This window comes from Mytilus californianus, unplaced genomic scaffold (assembly GCF_021869535.1).
Source record: "Mytilus californianus isolate M0D057914Y unplaced genomic scaffold, xbMytCali1.0.p SCAF_1, whole genome shotgun sequence".
Classification (NCBI taxonomy): domain Eukaryota; kingdom Metazoa; phylum Mollusca; class Bivalvia; order Mytilida; family Mytilidae; genus Mytilus; species Mytilus californianus.
This window is the reverse complement of record NW_026262581.1, coordinates 90,593,842-90,609,702: the sequence shown is the minus strand read 5'-3', so window position 1 is coordinate 90,609,702 and position 15,861 is coordinate 90,593,842. Positions and strand designations below refer to the sequence as shown.

The 15,861-nt window shown below is 37.3% G+C and overlaps 1 protein-coding gene and 1 long non-coding RNA gene across 2 annotated transcripts; both read left to right on the top strand.

Annotated features, from left to right (window-relative positions):
* Positions 1-4,878: 4,878 nt before the first annotated feature.
* Positions 4,879-5,340, top strand: LOC127725828 (uncharacterized). Its single transcript, XR_007993218.1, has 2 exons — positions 4,879-5,050; positions 5,270-5,340. It is a non-coding gene; the product is annotated as an uncharacterized LOC127725828 (long non-coding RNA).
* A 4,704-nt stretch (positions 5,341-10,044) lies between these two features.
* On the top strand, positions 10,045-12,466 carry LOC127725824 (uncharacterized). Its single transcript, XM_052233121.1, has 2 exons — positions 10,045-12,176; positions 12,396-12,466. Exon 1 carries the CDS (start codon positions 10,067-10,069, stop codon positions 11,963-11,965), a length of 1,899 nt encoding a protein of 632 aa, XP_052089081.1. The 5' UTR covers positions 10,045-10,066; the 3' UTR covers positions 11,966-12,176; positions 12,396-12,466.
* The last annotated feature ends 3,395 nt before the right edge of the window (positions 12,467-15,861 follow it).

The following is a 15,861-nucleotide window of genomic DNA, read 5'->3' as shown; positions in this document are numbered from 1 at the left end:
GCTATACGAATCCACGTTCAGTTTGATTGGATTGAACACAATCGGTAAAATTGCAGATTATATTACTATACCGGTATCTAAGACCGCAAAATCATATCGCTAGTAAGTTGAGATACCAACACAGCGTATCGGTCAACGAATTCGTGATGGTGACCGTTGAACTAATGCAGTGTCCATTTCAATCGTTCTTTCTCATAATTCTGTTGGAACAGTTTGTGTGTAAGGAACACACCCTGTTATATGTCGGTCAAGTACTAAGCAGGCTAAATATTATCAAATTAACATTTTATCGTCTCAAATGTGCATGTAATATATTCAGCGGAACGTTAAGTAACCGTCAACCAAACAATGAATCGAGGACTAACAAGAAAGAGTCTATATAATAAAAAGCAATCTTTATTGACCTATGACACGGACGTTTGGTCATGTCATTTTCTTCCAGTTAATTCGATGATCTTATAAAACGTGCATGCAACCTTATCTGCAAAAAAATAAAATTCAGACGCATTTTTAAGACTACTCTATACTGACTAGCAAGCAATCACGAGAATAACCTCGTTTTTTGTTTGTTTTGGCCATGCGTTTTGTAATGCCAATATTTTATGGCTACGTGTTATTTATTTACTAATTTTCATTCATTGTACACTCTCCTGTGTACCCTCCGTTGTTCCACTGATTGAGGTTTAACATTTAGGTTTGAGACCTCCAAAATTACGACAATGTGCAATGCTGTTTTCCAATATGTTAAATCATCAGTAGCTGTCTTTATTCTGTTGATTTATATCTTAATTGTTACAATGGCATTTGGGGTTGACGACAAATCTTTGATGGTTACTTTTATTTTTTTTAGACTTGTAACCTTGATGGCGATTTACGTGTTTTGAATTTTTTGTGACGTTCTGTTGATGTCTTACTACCCTTTTGTACCCTTTTATTCATATGACACTATATAACGAAATTATTATGTTTAAAAAGAAAACGTCAATTCTGGACTGACCTTTACTAGGAATGCTCAAAGCCGAATATTGGAAAGCCAAGGATGTATACAGTTGAAAAGCTATATGACCAATAATGACCTATAATAATAGACAAATCCATCTATGGTCAACTTTTCTACTTTTGTTAAGAACGGACTACTGAACTCATAATACTGTCGGGGACTGATAATCCACCAGCAGCGGTATCGACCCACTGCTGTAAAACATGGAAACAGCGCTTTATAAATGTCATACAGCAACATTCAAACTTTCAAACACGAACATTTTAAAGCCAATGGACTCTTCTCAAAAAAATTATAAGAGCCCTTGTTTTACAATTCATGTTGAATATACAACCATTATATGTTTTTGGCGCGAAATTACTAAGATTTTTCGAAATTCAGTGTAAATGTAACGGTTTATTTCTTCCTCTGTGATATTTTATCCTGGGGATAATTTGTCACAGTAATTTTTTTCCAGACATGGTATTTCACAGGCAGATTTTATCCAGAGGTCTGGAGTAAAATTCTATCTGTCTTATGCGGATAGTATTTACCAGTATATATTTTCCGTTCCATATTTCACAGAACCTTGTGAAATAGAGTCCCACTGTCTTCTATGTAAGATACTCACAATCAATATATACCTGACCATAATTATAAATGTTTCACCAAGGTAGAACATATTTGCATAATTTATCAATCAAAGGGAGGTAATTATGAGCCATTTATATTTTACAGATATTATATTCCAGAATCTATTTCATAGTGAAATTTTTCCTTTATTCTTAATTTTTTATATTAATTTATATAAAAAGATGACTTAAAACATGACTTAAAAAAAACTATATTTCTACCTTTACTTTTTTATTTGTACTGAGATCTGAAAAGTCTAAAGTTATAGATATGTTGAAACTTTACAATATGGACAGATTTTGTAATGTAGATGATTATATACTGGATAAAAATATAATTTATCAGTTAGAAGTTAATATTTTTGATAATTATAAAACTGAATGGAGTACAAGGCTTGATTCTTATGGTCAAGGAAATTAGTTGAGAACTTATGAATTGTTTAAATTTTCATACTCTACTGAACAATATTTTTTGCAAAATATACCTATTCGATATCGCAGTGCATATGCGAAATTGAGATGTGGAGTAGCACCTTTAAAAATTGAAACTGGTCGTTACGAAAGATTAGATTTAGATAAAAGATTATGTTTCAATTGTGATGATATAGAAGCTGAAAAACATGTACTGTTAACATGTCCATTATATGAAGATTTAAGGCAGTCTTTATTTATTGATATAATTCAACATAATAATATGTTTTTAACTTTGTCAGATGATGAAAAAATTTATATTTTTGTTCAAAAATGAAAATGTTTGTAGTTCTGTTGCCAAAACCTGCCATTATATTTTATTGCGACGAAATAGTATCTTATACTGTTAAAAAATCATTGTTATTTTTTTTTTTATGTACATGTAACAGGTTTTATCCTTGAATGTGCATGGTGATATTGCACTTTTATGTTTTGTGTAAATAACAAAATTATTCTATTCTATTCTACCATATAGTGACCGCCTTCAACAAATTGAAGATTATGTCACAGGAGGAAACTTACAACAAGACATAGATTGATATATATACAATCTTTAAAAAATAAAAAAAAATAAAAAAATGCTTTGTATAATAAAGTATGATGTAATAGTTGAGTTAATATTGATGCTTCGAAATTGAAGATTTGAAAGAGTCTACTGAAGTGCAATTTACAATGTTGTCCGGTAGTTTGTTCCAGTCGGTAATAGTTCTTGGAAAATAGGATTCTTTTCTGTACTGTGTTTTGCAGGATGGAATTTGGAAGCTGTTCGAATTTGAATGTCTTGTTTGTCTTTTTTGTGGGATTAATTTATTATTTTTAGGTATTGCAACCTTTTCGTGTTCAATTTTATAAAGCATTACCAATCTTGAGTCTTTTCTTCTGTCAGAGAGGCTGCGCCATTCAAGATGTTGTAACATGTTACCAACGCTTGAGGTGTTTCTGTATTTGTTGGTAACAAGACGCGCAGCCCTCCTTTGAACTTTTTCAATGCTATCTATGTCTTGTTGTAAGTATGGATCCCAAACAGAGCAAGCATACTCTAGTGATGGTCTTACTAGGGACTTATATGCTTGCTCTTTAATTGATGTTGAGCTTATGTTCAGATTCCTCCTTAGAAAGCCTAGGGTGCTATTAGCTTTCTTGCATATGTTGTTTATGTGCACATCCCATTTAAGGTTGGAACTGATGGTAACCCCCAGATATTTTGCTGTTGTTACATGTTCTAATGAGTGATTGTGTAATGTGTAGTTAAATTTGATTGGTTTTTTTATTTCTGGTGACTGAAATTACATTACACTTATCTGGGTGGAATGCCATTTTCCACATAGTTTCCCACGATGCCAGTTTGTCAAGATCTTTTTGTAATGTGGATGCTTCGGAATTTGATTTTATTGCCAAATACACTATTGTGTCGTCTGCAAATAAACGTACTGTAGATGTAAGACCAGTTGGAATGTCTTTAATATAATACAGGAAGAGACTTGGTCCAAGAACTGACCCCTGTGGAACCCCTGACTCAACTGCAACATACTCAGATTTTTCCCCCTCTAGAACTACTGCCTGTTTACGATTGCTTAGAAAATTTTGTATCCAGTAATTTAATTCCCCCTGTATCCCGTAATGGTGAAGCTTATTAGTTAGAAGAGAATGTGAAACTTTATCGAATGCTTTAGAAAAATCCATGACCAAAATATCTGTTTGTTTGCCGTTTTCCATGTTAAGTGAGACATCATCTATAAATTCAAGTAGTTGTGTTTCGCAGGATCGACCTCTGCGAAATCCATGCTGTAGGGGATATAAAATGTTGTGATTATCTGCATGTGTCATGATGTGTTTAACTACTATGTGTTCTAAAAGTTTGCAACAAATACATGTGAGAGATATAGGGCGGTAGTTTTCAGGGTTATGTTTTTGGCCTTTTTTGTATACAGGAGAGACATGGGCAGTTTTCCAGTCATCTGGAACAACACCTGTTTTAACTGACTTCTCAAAGATAATGGTAAGTATTGGTGCAATTTCATGTGAAAGTTCTTTTAAAAATCTTGGTTTAATTTCGTCTGGTCCTGCTGCTTTGTTAGGATTTCAGTTATGTAAAAGTTTTTGTATACCTTCTGTTTTTATGATTAATTTTGTTATGGGTGGAAAAAGAGTATTCTGTGGCATGTTACACTGTTTGACAAATTCTTTATGGGAGATATTTGATGCTGGTGTGAATACAGACTGGAATTGTGCCCTAGCTTTTTGTAGTGGATCAGTTAAGAGTTTGCCATCTTGTTTAATTTCAGTAATACCACTATAATCAGTTTTTTATGTTTAATATAGGTCCAAAATTTTTTCATAGTGCCAAAATTTGTTCCATCTTGTGGTGGTAATATGATGCTTTCAATGTATTCCCAGTATGATTTTCGTATACATTTCTGTACCTGGTGTTTAACCTCTTTGTATTTTTTAGTAACAGATGCATTCCCCGATTTTTTTGATTTTTTATATAGTCTATCTCTTTTTCTAATGAGCCGTTTTGTTTCCATTGTGATCCATGGATGACCGTCCTTTGTTTTTGCTGTTTTATGTGGGATGTGATCTTTCACTGCTTTTATTATTATTGCTTTAAAACAGTTCCACATTTCATTTACACAAAGATGTTGCTGGTTTTCAAAGAGATGTTTATATGAAGTGTTTATTTCTTGTTTAACTGTGCTCCAATTTGCTATTTTATATAATGGAATTATTCTAGGCTTTTGTTTAAGTTTTGATGAAGCTATTGCAAATTCAGTATTCTGGATCACGTTTTCAATTGTATTTGCTACGGCATCTATTGGATTGAATTTTCAGACATTCATATTTTCCGGAAATGATCTGGACTTATCCGTATGTTCACTACCGTTTACTTTCTCTTCCTCGCCTGTCTATTACAAATGGATGCCACGACAAAACTGCTCCAGTGGATATTGTGACAAATCACCGTCAAGTACGTTTCAAATCGATTATAAACTGTTAAATATATATTCCGTTAATTCCGTTAACTTGACAAACACGTTTATTCAACAAATATGAACTGTAATTGTTTATTTCTATGAATTGAACTGAGAATTCTACTTTCGTTTTTGACTTGATATTAATATTGCCTTGAACGTTCATATATTTCTTTCGTGCATATTGTAAAATATTGTATTTTTATTTCTTTCAGTTTACCAAACAATACACACTCTGTAAAAACTCCTGTATCCCTTCTGGTGGAATTATAATCTACAATCTTCACGCACAAGTTGTTATTCTTTATAATTTGCCGAGATTGCGATACAATCACATGGTTATACTAGCTGAGTCAGGCTCAGCATAGTAAATTGACGACAACCTGTCTTTGCATATCCAGATAAGGAACGACTACGTAGCAACGTAAATACCTTTACACTGACAGTGGACTACATAACTTGTGTGTAATAGGCAGCAACCCAACAACGTTGAGTCACCATGGATCACAGTCACGTGGAACAGCAAGAAGAGGTTCAGCCCAAAGAGGGAGATGTCCCTGAACTATTAGAAAATCCGTCTAATACAACACATTCAGATGAAAATCCCGAGACTAGGCGAGTACGTGACCTCACGGTAAAGGAAAAGGAGCTTTCACAGAAAAACGTGACAAGTTCTGTCAGGAACAAGAGGCTCTCTGGACAGACATTGAATCCCAGTTATTGGAAGTCACCACGCCTCCTAACGAGCTCCAGCAACTCCTAACAGCCCAGGACAAACTCGTTAAAGCCTGTAATAATTATCGTAGGCTCACAGATGAATTCCTGGACTTTCTGAAAAGGACCAGAACATCGGAGAGTCAAAAAGAAATAGAAGCATGTAATCTCTCATTGGATTTTCGTCTGTCCAAAGTGGAACTGGTTATGGAAAAACTACACGAGCATCGCCTCGCCCTAACAAAGGCCAAATCCACTAAAACAAAGACCTCAAAGGGTAAGAAAACCTCACACAGCGGTAGCTCTAACGTGTCAGACATGTCAAGCCTAGCACGGAGAAAGCGTGCCAAGGCAGAGGCTGCCAAGTCTAAAATAGCCTTTGTCGAAAAACATGCCCTTATCCTACATCAGGAGGCAATGTTAGAGGAACAAGCCCTGTTCAGACAAATTGAAATGGAACAGGAAGCAGCACGCAAAAAGGCTGAAATGGAACAGGAAGCCACACGTAAAAAGGCAGAAATGGAGCAAGAAGTCGCTCAACGTAAAGTTCAACTAGAACAGGAAGCCGCTCACAGAAAAGTGCAATTAGCACAAGAGGCCATGCGCAGGAAGGCTCAAATGCAACAAGAAGCCGCACGAGTAAGCCTGGAAAAGGCCGAGCTGAAAGCCAAATTTAACCTTCTTGAAGCACAGAGAGAAGCTGCAACCGCAGAAGTAGAGGCTCGTATCCTGGAATACGACGACAGCCAAGCATTTAGCGATCTCCCTGATGAAACGGAAGACCCTCTCCAGCGTGTGAAAGACTTCGTCAATAAGCATCCTGTACCAACTGCTGTACGGGAAGTAACAGGACCTCAAAAGATAAAGCGAATGCCTGTTAAGTTTGAGCTGAGTCATGAAGCACCAGCGTTTGTGCCATTCGTGGCACTGAACTTGCCGTCACAGACATCTGCTGTCTTGCCTTCCGATACTAACTCACCGGAAGTTACCTTAATCCCAGATCTGGGAATAGTAACCGGCATACAAAAACTAGGCCTTTCAGATGAGATCCCTGCTGAACACCAAAAACAGGGTATTAAAGAAGAGATCCCTGTCGCACACCAGCAACAAATCAACCCTACATCGGAGATAACTAGATTTCTCTTGCGTAAGGACCTGCTTTTCTCCCGACTTACAAGCTTTAACGATCGGGCAGAATCCTTTCATACATGGAAAGCAAGTTTTAAGAACGTGACTGACGAGTTGCAAGTCTCTGACTCGGAACAGATTGATTTACTGATCAAGTGGCTCGGTCCAGAGTCTGCTAAACATGCCATTAGCATAAGAGCGTCGAACGCCAATAATCCTACAAAAGGTATACAAAGACTATGGAAGAGGCTTGACGAGCGGTATGGTGCTCCAGAAATGTTGGAGGCCTCACTCACGAGTAAACTTGCCAAATTCCCAACCTTGACGGATAAGGACAACGCACGTCTCTATGAACTGTCTGACATTCTATCAGAAATAGAATATCACAAGGAAAATCCCAAGCTGGGATGTCTGCTAGCTTATTTTGATTCACCGTCCGGAATAAACCCTGTCATTGAAAAACTACCATATGGACTTCAGGAAAAGTGGATTACAAGGGCGTCTAGATACAAATCTAACCACGGCGTTGCCTTTCCTCCTTTTACAGAGTTATCTGCATTCATCAGTGAAATCAGCAGAATTAAAAATGATCTTGGATTCATATTTGGGTCAAAAGTCACACCAAATACAAAAGGTGCTGCGCCAAGGTTCACGTCTTACCCCAAGACTAAAGTTGGTACTCATAAAACAGCGGTTGAGCAGCAATCTGGAGACGCCAGCAAACAAGGTCTTTGTATTCTGCACAATACAAAGCATTCCTTAAATAAATGTCGAGCGTTCCGAGCCAAATCAATAGAGGAACGCAAAGGTCTTTTGAAAGAAAACAATGTCTGTTACAAGTGTTGTGATTCTACCAAACACAGGAGCCGGGAATGCAATGCACGCATAAGTTGTAAAGAATGTGGAAGTAAACAACCCACTGCCGCACTTCACATAACTAGACCACAGCAACCTGCAAGTTCTCATTCTAGCTCGCCCAAGGAAGCCTTCGGCGGGGAGCCAACAGAATCCGCTGAAACTAAGTCAACCTCAGTGAACTCTACCTGTACTGAGATCTGCAAGGATACATATAGCGGGAAATCTTGTGCTAAAATACTACCTGTGAATGTTTATCACAAAAATAACCAGGACAAAGTTATCCGGATGTACGCCATTATTGACGACCAAAGCAACCGGTCACTATCATCGCCTGAATTCTTCAACCTTTTCGACGTAAAAGACAAACCGGAGAACTATACCTTATCAACATGCTCCGGCAGAGTAGTCACTTCCGGGAAAAGAGGAAGAGGTTTCGTCATGGAATCAATAAATGGCAATGACAAATTTGACCTGCCTGTACTGATAGAATGTGATCATATTCCTAATAATAGGGACGAAATACCGACTCCTGAAGTCGCAATGCATCACCCTCATTTAAAAGAACTCAGAGGTAGCATTCCACCAATAGAGGAAAATTGCCAAATTCTTCTCTTAATTGGCAGAGACCTTATAGAGGCACACCACGTCCTGGATCAGCGCATAGGACCACCCAGAACTTCATATGCACAACAGTTGAAACTGGGTTGGGTAGTGATAGGAGAAACTTGCATTAACAAGCAGCATGTGCCTCTTGAATTGAATGTCAAAATAACCAACATTTTACCTACAGGACAACCGTCAACGTTTCAACCATGTACAAGCAAATTCGACATTCGGGAAAACTACACAGACCCCGTTAAGAAGGATTTACAATCGCCTCTCTTTGAAAAAACTAGGGACGATGATAAACCCGGAATGTCATTTGAAGACAAAATGTTCATGAAACAGATGGACAACGAATTTGTCAGAGACTCGGAAGGAAGTTGGGTAGCACCGTTACCGTTCCGAGTGCCAAGACAGTCTTTGCCTAGCAACAGACAACAAGCTCTTCATCGTGCTAATATGTTAGACGCAAACCTGAATAGAAACCTACTAAAGCGGGAACACTTCCTCACATTTATGAGTAAGATCCTAGACAATAATCATGCAGAGCTCGCTCCACCGTTGGACGAACATGAAGAGTGCTGGTATTTACCATTGTTGGGTGTTTATCACCCGAAGAAACCCGATCATATTAGGGGTGTGTTTGATTCATCCGCCAAATGTAACGGAGTTTCACTCAACAGCGTCCTGCTAACAGGTCCAGACTTGACCAATGATCTCTTGGGAGTACTGCTGCGTTTCAGGAAAGATATGGTCGCAGTAACTGCAGACGTTCAACACATGTTTCACTGCTTTGTAGTAAGAAAAGACCACCGAAATTATCTGAGATTTTTATGGCATAAAAACAACGACCTACAAGAGAACCTTGTCGAATTCCGCATGAGTGTTCATGTTTTTGGAAATAGTCCGTCACCTGCCGTTGCTACGCTTGGACTCAGAAAAGCAGCTCAGGCATCAGAACAAGAGTTCGGCAGTCACGTGACTAGCTTTGTTACAAGAGACTTCTATGTCGACGACGGTCTTACATCATGTCCTACAAAAGAGGAAGCTGTTAAGCTCATGAAGGACACACAGCAAGCATTGGCAAGGTATGGAAACTTACGGCTTCACAAGTTCGCCTCTAATTGTGCGGAAGTTATGTCTGCGTTTCATGCCAGTGATTTGGCTTCAAATCTAAAGGATCTAGACTTAGAATCCGACAGCAAACCCATACAACGTAGTCTTGGGCTCAGCTGGGACGTAAACACTGACAACTTCTTATTTCAATTATCATCAGAAAACAAACCGATCACTCGGAGAGGAATTTTATCAACGATAAACAGTCTCTACGATCCTCTGGGATTTTTGGCTCCGGTGATTATACAAGGGAAACTCCTATTAAGGAAAATAGTATCAGAAACCGTAGATTGGGACCAACCTCTGAGTGGAAATCTTGGAGAGATACTCTAATTGCTATCGAAACATTGCGCATCCCACGCACCTACGTGCCATATCTCAGCAAAACCGCCACAAAGGAGTTACATGTTTTCTCTGATGCATCAGAAAAAGCCATAGCAGCTGTTGCATATCTACGCACGACCGACAGTAGTTGTGAACCAAACATAGGTTTCATTCTTGGGAAAGCTTAAGTTGCACCAACAAGTGGTCATACTATTCCACGACTTGAACTATCAGCAGCTGTATTAGCAGTTGAGATCACCCAAACCGTCATGGATAATTTAGATTTACATATAGACACCGTAAAATTCTACACAGACAGTAAAGTGGTTTTAGGTTACATCAGTAACGAGACAAGAAGGTTCTTTATCTACGTCGCCAATAGAGTAGAGAAAATAAGGAAATTTAGCTCTCCAAGTCAATGGAATTATGTACCAACTAACCGTAATCCCGCAGACTCGGGAACAAGGTCCGTACCAGCCCATGAAATTCATAGCAGTGAATTGTTATTGGGACCAAAACAACTTCTTTCCTCAGAACAGAAGAATTCTGTGGACATATATCAGCTAATAGATCCAGAAGAAGATGGAGAAATCCGTGCAACTGTGAATGTTGCAAAAACATTTGCCACACCTGAGTATAAAGGTATAGGAACTGATAGATTCAACCGATTCTCCAACTGGACATCACTTGTGCGAGCGATAGCCTTTTTGGAACGTTTCTCCCGTTTACACGGGTCAAAACAGGCATCATCAGTGACTTCTTTGGATAGTTTTTCGAATGCCGAACATTTCATCTTAATATCTGCTCAACATGAAGTTTATGGAGATGAAATAGATTGTATAAAACGTCAGGAACAAATTAATAAGCGAAGCCCGATAGCTAACCTCAAACCGTTTTTGGACGAAAGAGGACTATTACGAGTAGGAGGCCGCATTGTCAAATCTGACTTAAACTTCCGTGAAAAGAAACCATTGATCGTCCCTGGACGCCATCATATAGCGACATTATTAGTTCGACACTACCACGACAAGATAAAACATCAAGGTCGCCATTTCACAGATGGAGCGATTCGATCCGCAGGATTTTGGATCGTTGGAGCAAAACGCTTGATCTCTTCTATTATTCACAAATGTGTAACATGCCGCAAACTCAGAGGAAAAACCGAGTATGAAATCATGTCTGATTTGCCAGAGGACCGTCTCGAACCGTCACCTCCGTTTACTAACGTTGGAATAGACACCTTTGGACCCTGGACAATTGTTTCACGTAAAACACGTGGTGGATACGCCAACTCTAAACGTTGGGCAATTTTATTCACATGCTTAGTGACAAGAGCTATTCACATCGAATTAATCGAGGAAATGAGTTCTTCAGTCTTCATAAACGCCGTCAGGAGATTCGCCGCTATAAGAGGCCAAGTTAAGATTTTCCGATCTGACCGTGGAACGAACTTTATTGGCGCAATCGACGATTTAAAGATTGACTCAATCAACGTTGAAGATGAACCCTTCAAGAACTTTCTGTATAATTCTGGTACAACTTGGATCTTCAATCCGCCGCATTCGTCCCACATGGGTGGAGCCTGGGAGAGGATGATTGGTATTACCAGGAGAATTCTTGATTCTATGCTTCTAAACGCTGCCGGAAGAAGCCTAACACATGATGTGCTCAACACACTAATGGCAGAAGTTTCAGCAATAGTGAACTCTAGACCTCTGGTACCGGTATCAACAGATCCAGAGAATCCGTTAATATTAACTCCGGCTATGTTATTGACACAGAAAACCGACTACATTTTCCTTTCAGATCATCTTGGAGAATTCGACAAACGAGATCTCTGTCTTGCCGAAAGGAGGCGAGTACAGGCTCTGGTCAGTGTTTTCTCGTCCCGTTGGAGGAAAGAGTACCTGCCGTTACTACAACAACGACGAAAATGGACCGAAGATCGCCGTGATCTCATCGAAAGAGACGTCATTCTTCTAAAGGATAAAAACCTTTGCCGTACCCAATGGCCCGTTGGAATTATAGTGAATTCATTTAAAAGTTCAGACGAACATGTCCGAAAAGCAGAAGTGCGAGTAATCGTTAATGGAAAAGCCACAACCTACACACGTCCTATCGTGGACATTCACCTATGTTATATTTTATGGAATAGTGATATCAGATAGATTTCAGACGGGGAGTATTCTATCATCACGTTTTCAATTGTATTTGCTACGGCATATATTGGATTGAATTTTCAGACATTCATATTTTCCGGAAATGATCTGGACTTTTTCGTATGTTCACTACCGTTTACTTTCTCTTCCTCGCCTGTCTATTACAAATGGATGCCACGACAAAACTGCTCCTGTGGATATTGTGACAAATCACCGTCAAGTACGTTTCAAATCGATTATAAACTGTTAAATATATATTCCGTTAATTCCGTTAACTTGACAAACGCGTTTATTCAACAAATATGAACTGTAATTGTTTATTTCTATGAATTGAACTGAGAATTCTACTTTCGTTTTTGACTTGATATTAATATTGCCTTGAACGTTCATATATTTCTTTCGTGCATATTGTAAAATATTGTATTTTTATTTCTTTCAGTTTACCAAACAATACACACTCTGTAAAAACTCCTGTATCCCTTCTGGTGGAATTATAATCTACAATCTTCACACACAAGTTGTTATTCTTTATAATTTGCCGAGATTGCGATACAATCACATGGTTATACTAGCTGAGTCAGGCTCAGCATATTCAGCAAACACAATATCATGATCAGATAGGCCGGGAATAACTTCAACACGCTGTACTTGGTTTGGTAAGTTTGTAATTATCAGATCAAGAATATTGTCTTTACGTGTAGGGACATCAACAATTTGGTTGAGACATGTGTCGTCAAGTGAGTTGCCAAAGAAGTAATGAAGGTGTGGGTAATTAGTGTTTGGTTTTAGTGATCTGTTGTTCCAATTCCAACCAGGGAGATTAAAGTCTCCCCCTATAATAAGCGTGGAATTTTTTATTTGTGTGGCTTTTCTTATCATTAAGTCAAAGTTTTTGAAACTAGTTTCGTCAGATGTTTTTGGATTGTAGAAAGAGCTTAAGTACAATGTTTTCGAACCAACAATGTCTACTTTTGCCCAGACCATTTCTGTTTTGTCCGGGGGTGCAAGCTCATATACCTCAGAGCTAATAAGTTCTTTCTTTATAGCTATAAGAACACCACCCCCTTCTTTGTCTGTTTCTGTCTTCTTTCTGTCATTTCTGTACAATTTGAAATTGTCAGGAAATATTTCGACATCTTTTATTTTTGGGTTTAGCCAAGTTTCTGTGCCAAATATTATGTCAGGCTTTGTGCTGTCAATGATGTTATTTACTAGGTGTTGCTTGTTTTTAATTGACTGAAAGTTGATATTAAGTACTCTCAAAGGCTTTTTAAAGGATGACACCCGAGTTTTTTTACGTATGGGTGTAGATGCATGAAGAGGCTTGATGTTTTGATTCTGATAATCTGGACTTGATGGAGAATTTGAGTGATTGATGTCACCAATATAAAGGCTTGCAAATGGATTCGGTGAGTCAAGACTATGTAGATCAAAAAGTACCGTGCTGTAGTTTGGTTTGTCACAGATAATGCAGTGCCAGCTTATCATGCTGTCATTAAGATCTTCGTAACTTTTTGAGTGGATACCTTGGCAATTGATATGAAACCACTGATCACATGTCTCACATACAATGCCTTTGTGGTCCCAGATTGACTGATCACAAGTACCACATAAATATTTTGTGCTGTCGTTACTAGGGCCAGGATTCGTCTGGATATCATTCGACTTTACGATCATGAGTAAGAGGAAAAATAAGAGCATTTTAGATGGTTTTAATTTTGTCCATCTAGGATCTTGCTTTGCCATCTTGTATATGGTGTTCTGAATACTAAGACAAACATGCATGTTATGAAGGTATTTAAGATTGGATGTTATTTCAAACATGAATGATCAACTACAATGAAACTGATTATGTAGGTTCTCAATAACTACACAGGTGACTGTATTCATATGCGTCATAGCAGTGTTTCTGTTAATGCCGTTGGTCGAAATTGAACACTCGTTTACATTTGGTATTTTCTCATTTTCAACTACATTTGGATGTTTTTTTTCTATAAATATAGTAACTATGATAACAACGTAGTACAAGATTGTCAACATGTTCATGGTGTAATACAAGTGACTTACCGGTATGTGATGGACCTGGACCGGTGCTCTGGACTCGGGCTTTGTAGTGTTATGGGCCGATGAATAGTTATCTTCTGTCCCTATTGCTGACCTAGGGCTCGGATGATAGAATAATGAGCAATGTTAGTGTGCAACTATGATATTTCAGTGCAAGGTGTCAAAAAAATGATGATGGGTCAGTCTGTGGACTGTTTTTGTTTACACCGGAAGTCAATGAAAACACAATTATAAACAACAAATCATGTGACAATTTCGGCGGTAAATTTTGAGGACACTTTGATATTCTACAAATAGTCAAAATGTATTTTTTTGTAAGACTGAGCTATGAAATCAATAGTAGAAATACTTCTAAATGTTCTATTCGGTTCAAATTGTGAAAAATGATCAATTAAACAACGAAATTCGAGAATTTTTCTCGGAGCTCAGAACAGCTGATCTAGACTTGACGCATGCGCCTCCTCTCTTCCTTTTATGTTTTAATTCTGTTGTTTTATAATTGTATATAACAGTCTCTCATAGTTCTTTTAAGAATGGCACATGCATTCTAAATTTTTATATTGTGTACTTGATATTATAATGTGTTTATACTTGTATGTATGTGGTGAGACTTTAATAAACTATTGAATCTGAATCTGAAAACAACTCACTTTGACCTGTATTTCACTTACCTTATTTTATATATTAAATTGATCATGATATTATTTCACAATTAAGATCTGTGAAATTACTTCTGGTTTTGTTTCATATGTTTTCATGATATTTGTCTTTTAAAAGAATGATGTTTACTTTAATATTATTTTCAATTATAATCTGTGAAATTATTTCCCATTATAATACATTTATTTGGTTTTTTATTTACTAATTTAGCTTATATTCAAATACACTAAAAATTATTAGTACATAGTATTTGCAAAAATTAAGTTTTTTTTTTATTAACTATTCAATATTTTAACTTCCCAGATAGAATTTCACGGCAATGGATAATATATCACAGTGAAATATTTTCCTCCGGATAAAAAAATAACAACAGCTTCTGTAACATCCCCCCCCCAGGATGATATTTCATCCGGATAGAATTTTGCTTTACATAAACATTGCGCACGCATTGTCATCAATATTTACCTTGACGATTAAGAAAACAGCTGATTGACCAACTATTAGAAACGGTTGATAAGCACAGGCTACTTTACGGTGATTAGAAATCCAAGTTGACAAAATCTGAAGGGGTGATTAAAAGTCGTCAATGAATAAATGAATCAAATTAACATACTGTGTTTTGTCTTATTTCTATCACAATGCCCAAGCGGGAAAGACGTTTGAAGGAAGAATTAAAAAAATGCAAAGAAACAAACAGAAGTTTGAATGACTTCTTTAGTATAACGTGAGTGTTTTTGAAAATATTTTATTAACGATCCTATTCAAATTCAATGTTTAAAATAATGATCAAGTATAATATAAAGATTTTAAAATACTTATTAAATAAAGGGAAAACAAATGAAAAAACCAAATTATATATTTTCCTCAAAATTTTCCATCTTAACAAAAAATTAAATGATAGTTAATACATTTTCAGAAATCATCCTGGAAGTGATCAAATTAATGAAACTGATAATGAAAGTCCAGATAAAAATACCCTTAAAAGGAAACAACCCAACAGTCCCACCACATCATATGAAACCCCTAGTAAAAGACATAGGCACAATAGTGGACATCGGGTATTGTTTGATCCCAAATGGCAGCATGGAAGACCATGGCTAAAGTATATTGATGATAAAATGATTTGTACATTATGTAAAAAACATAGTAAACTAGGAACATGGAGCTCTTCAGGGTGTGTA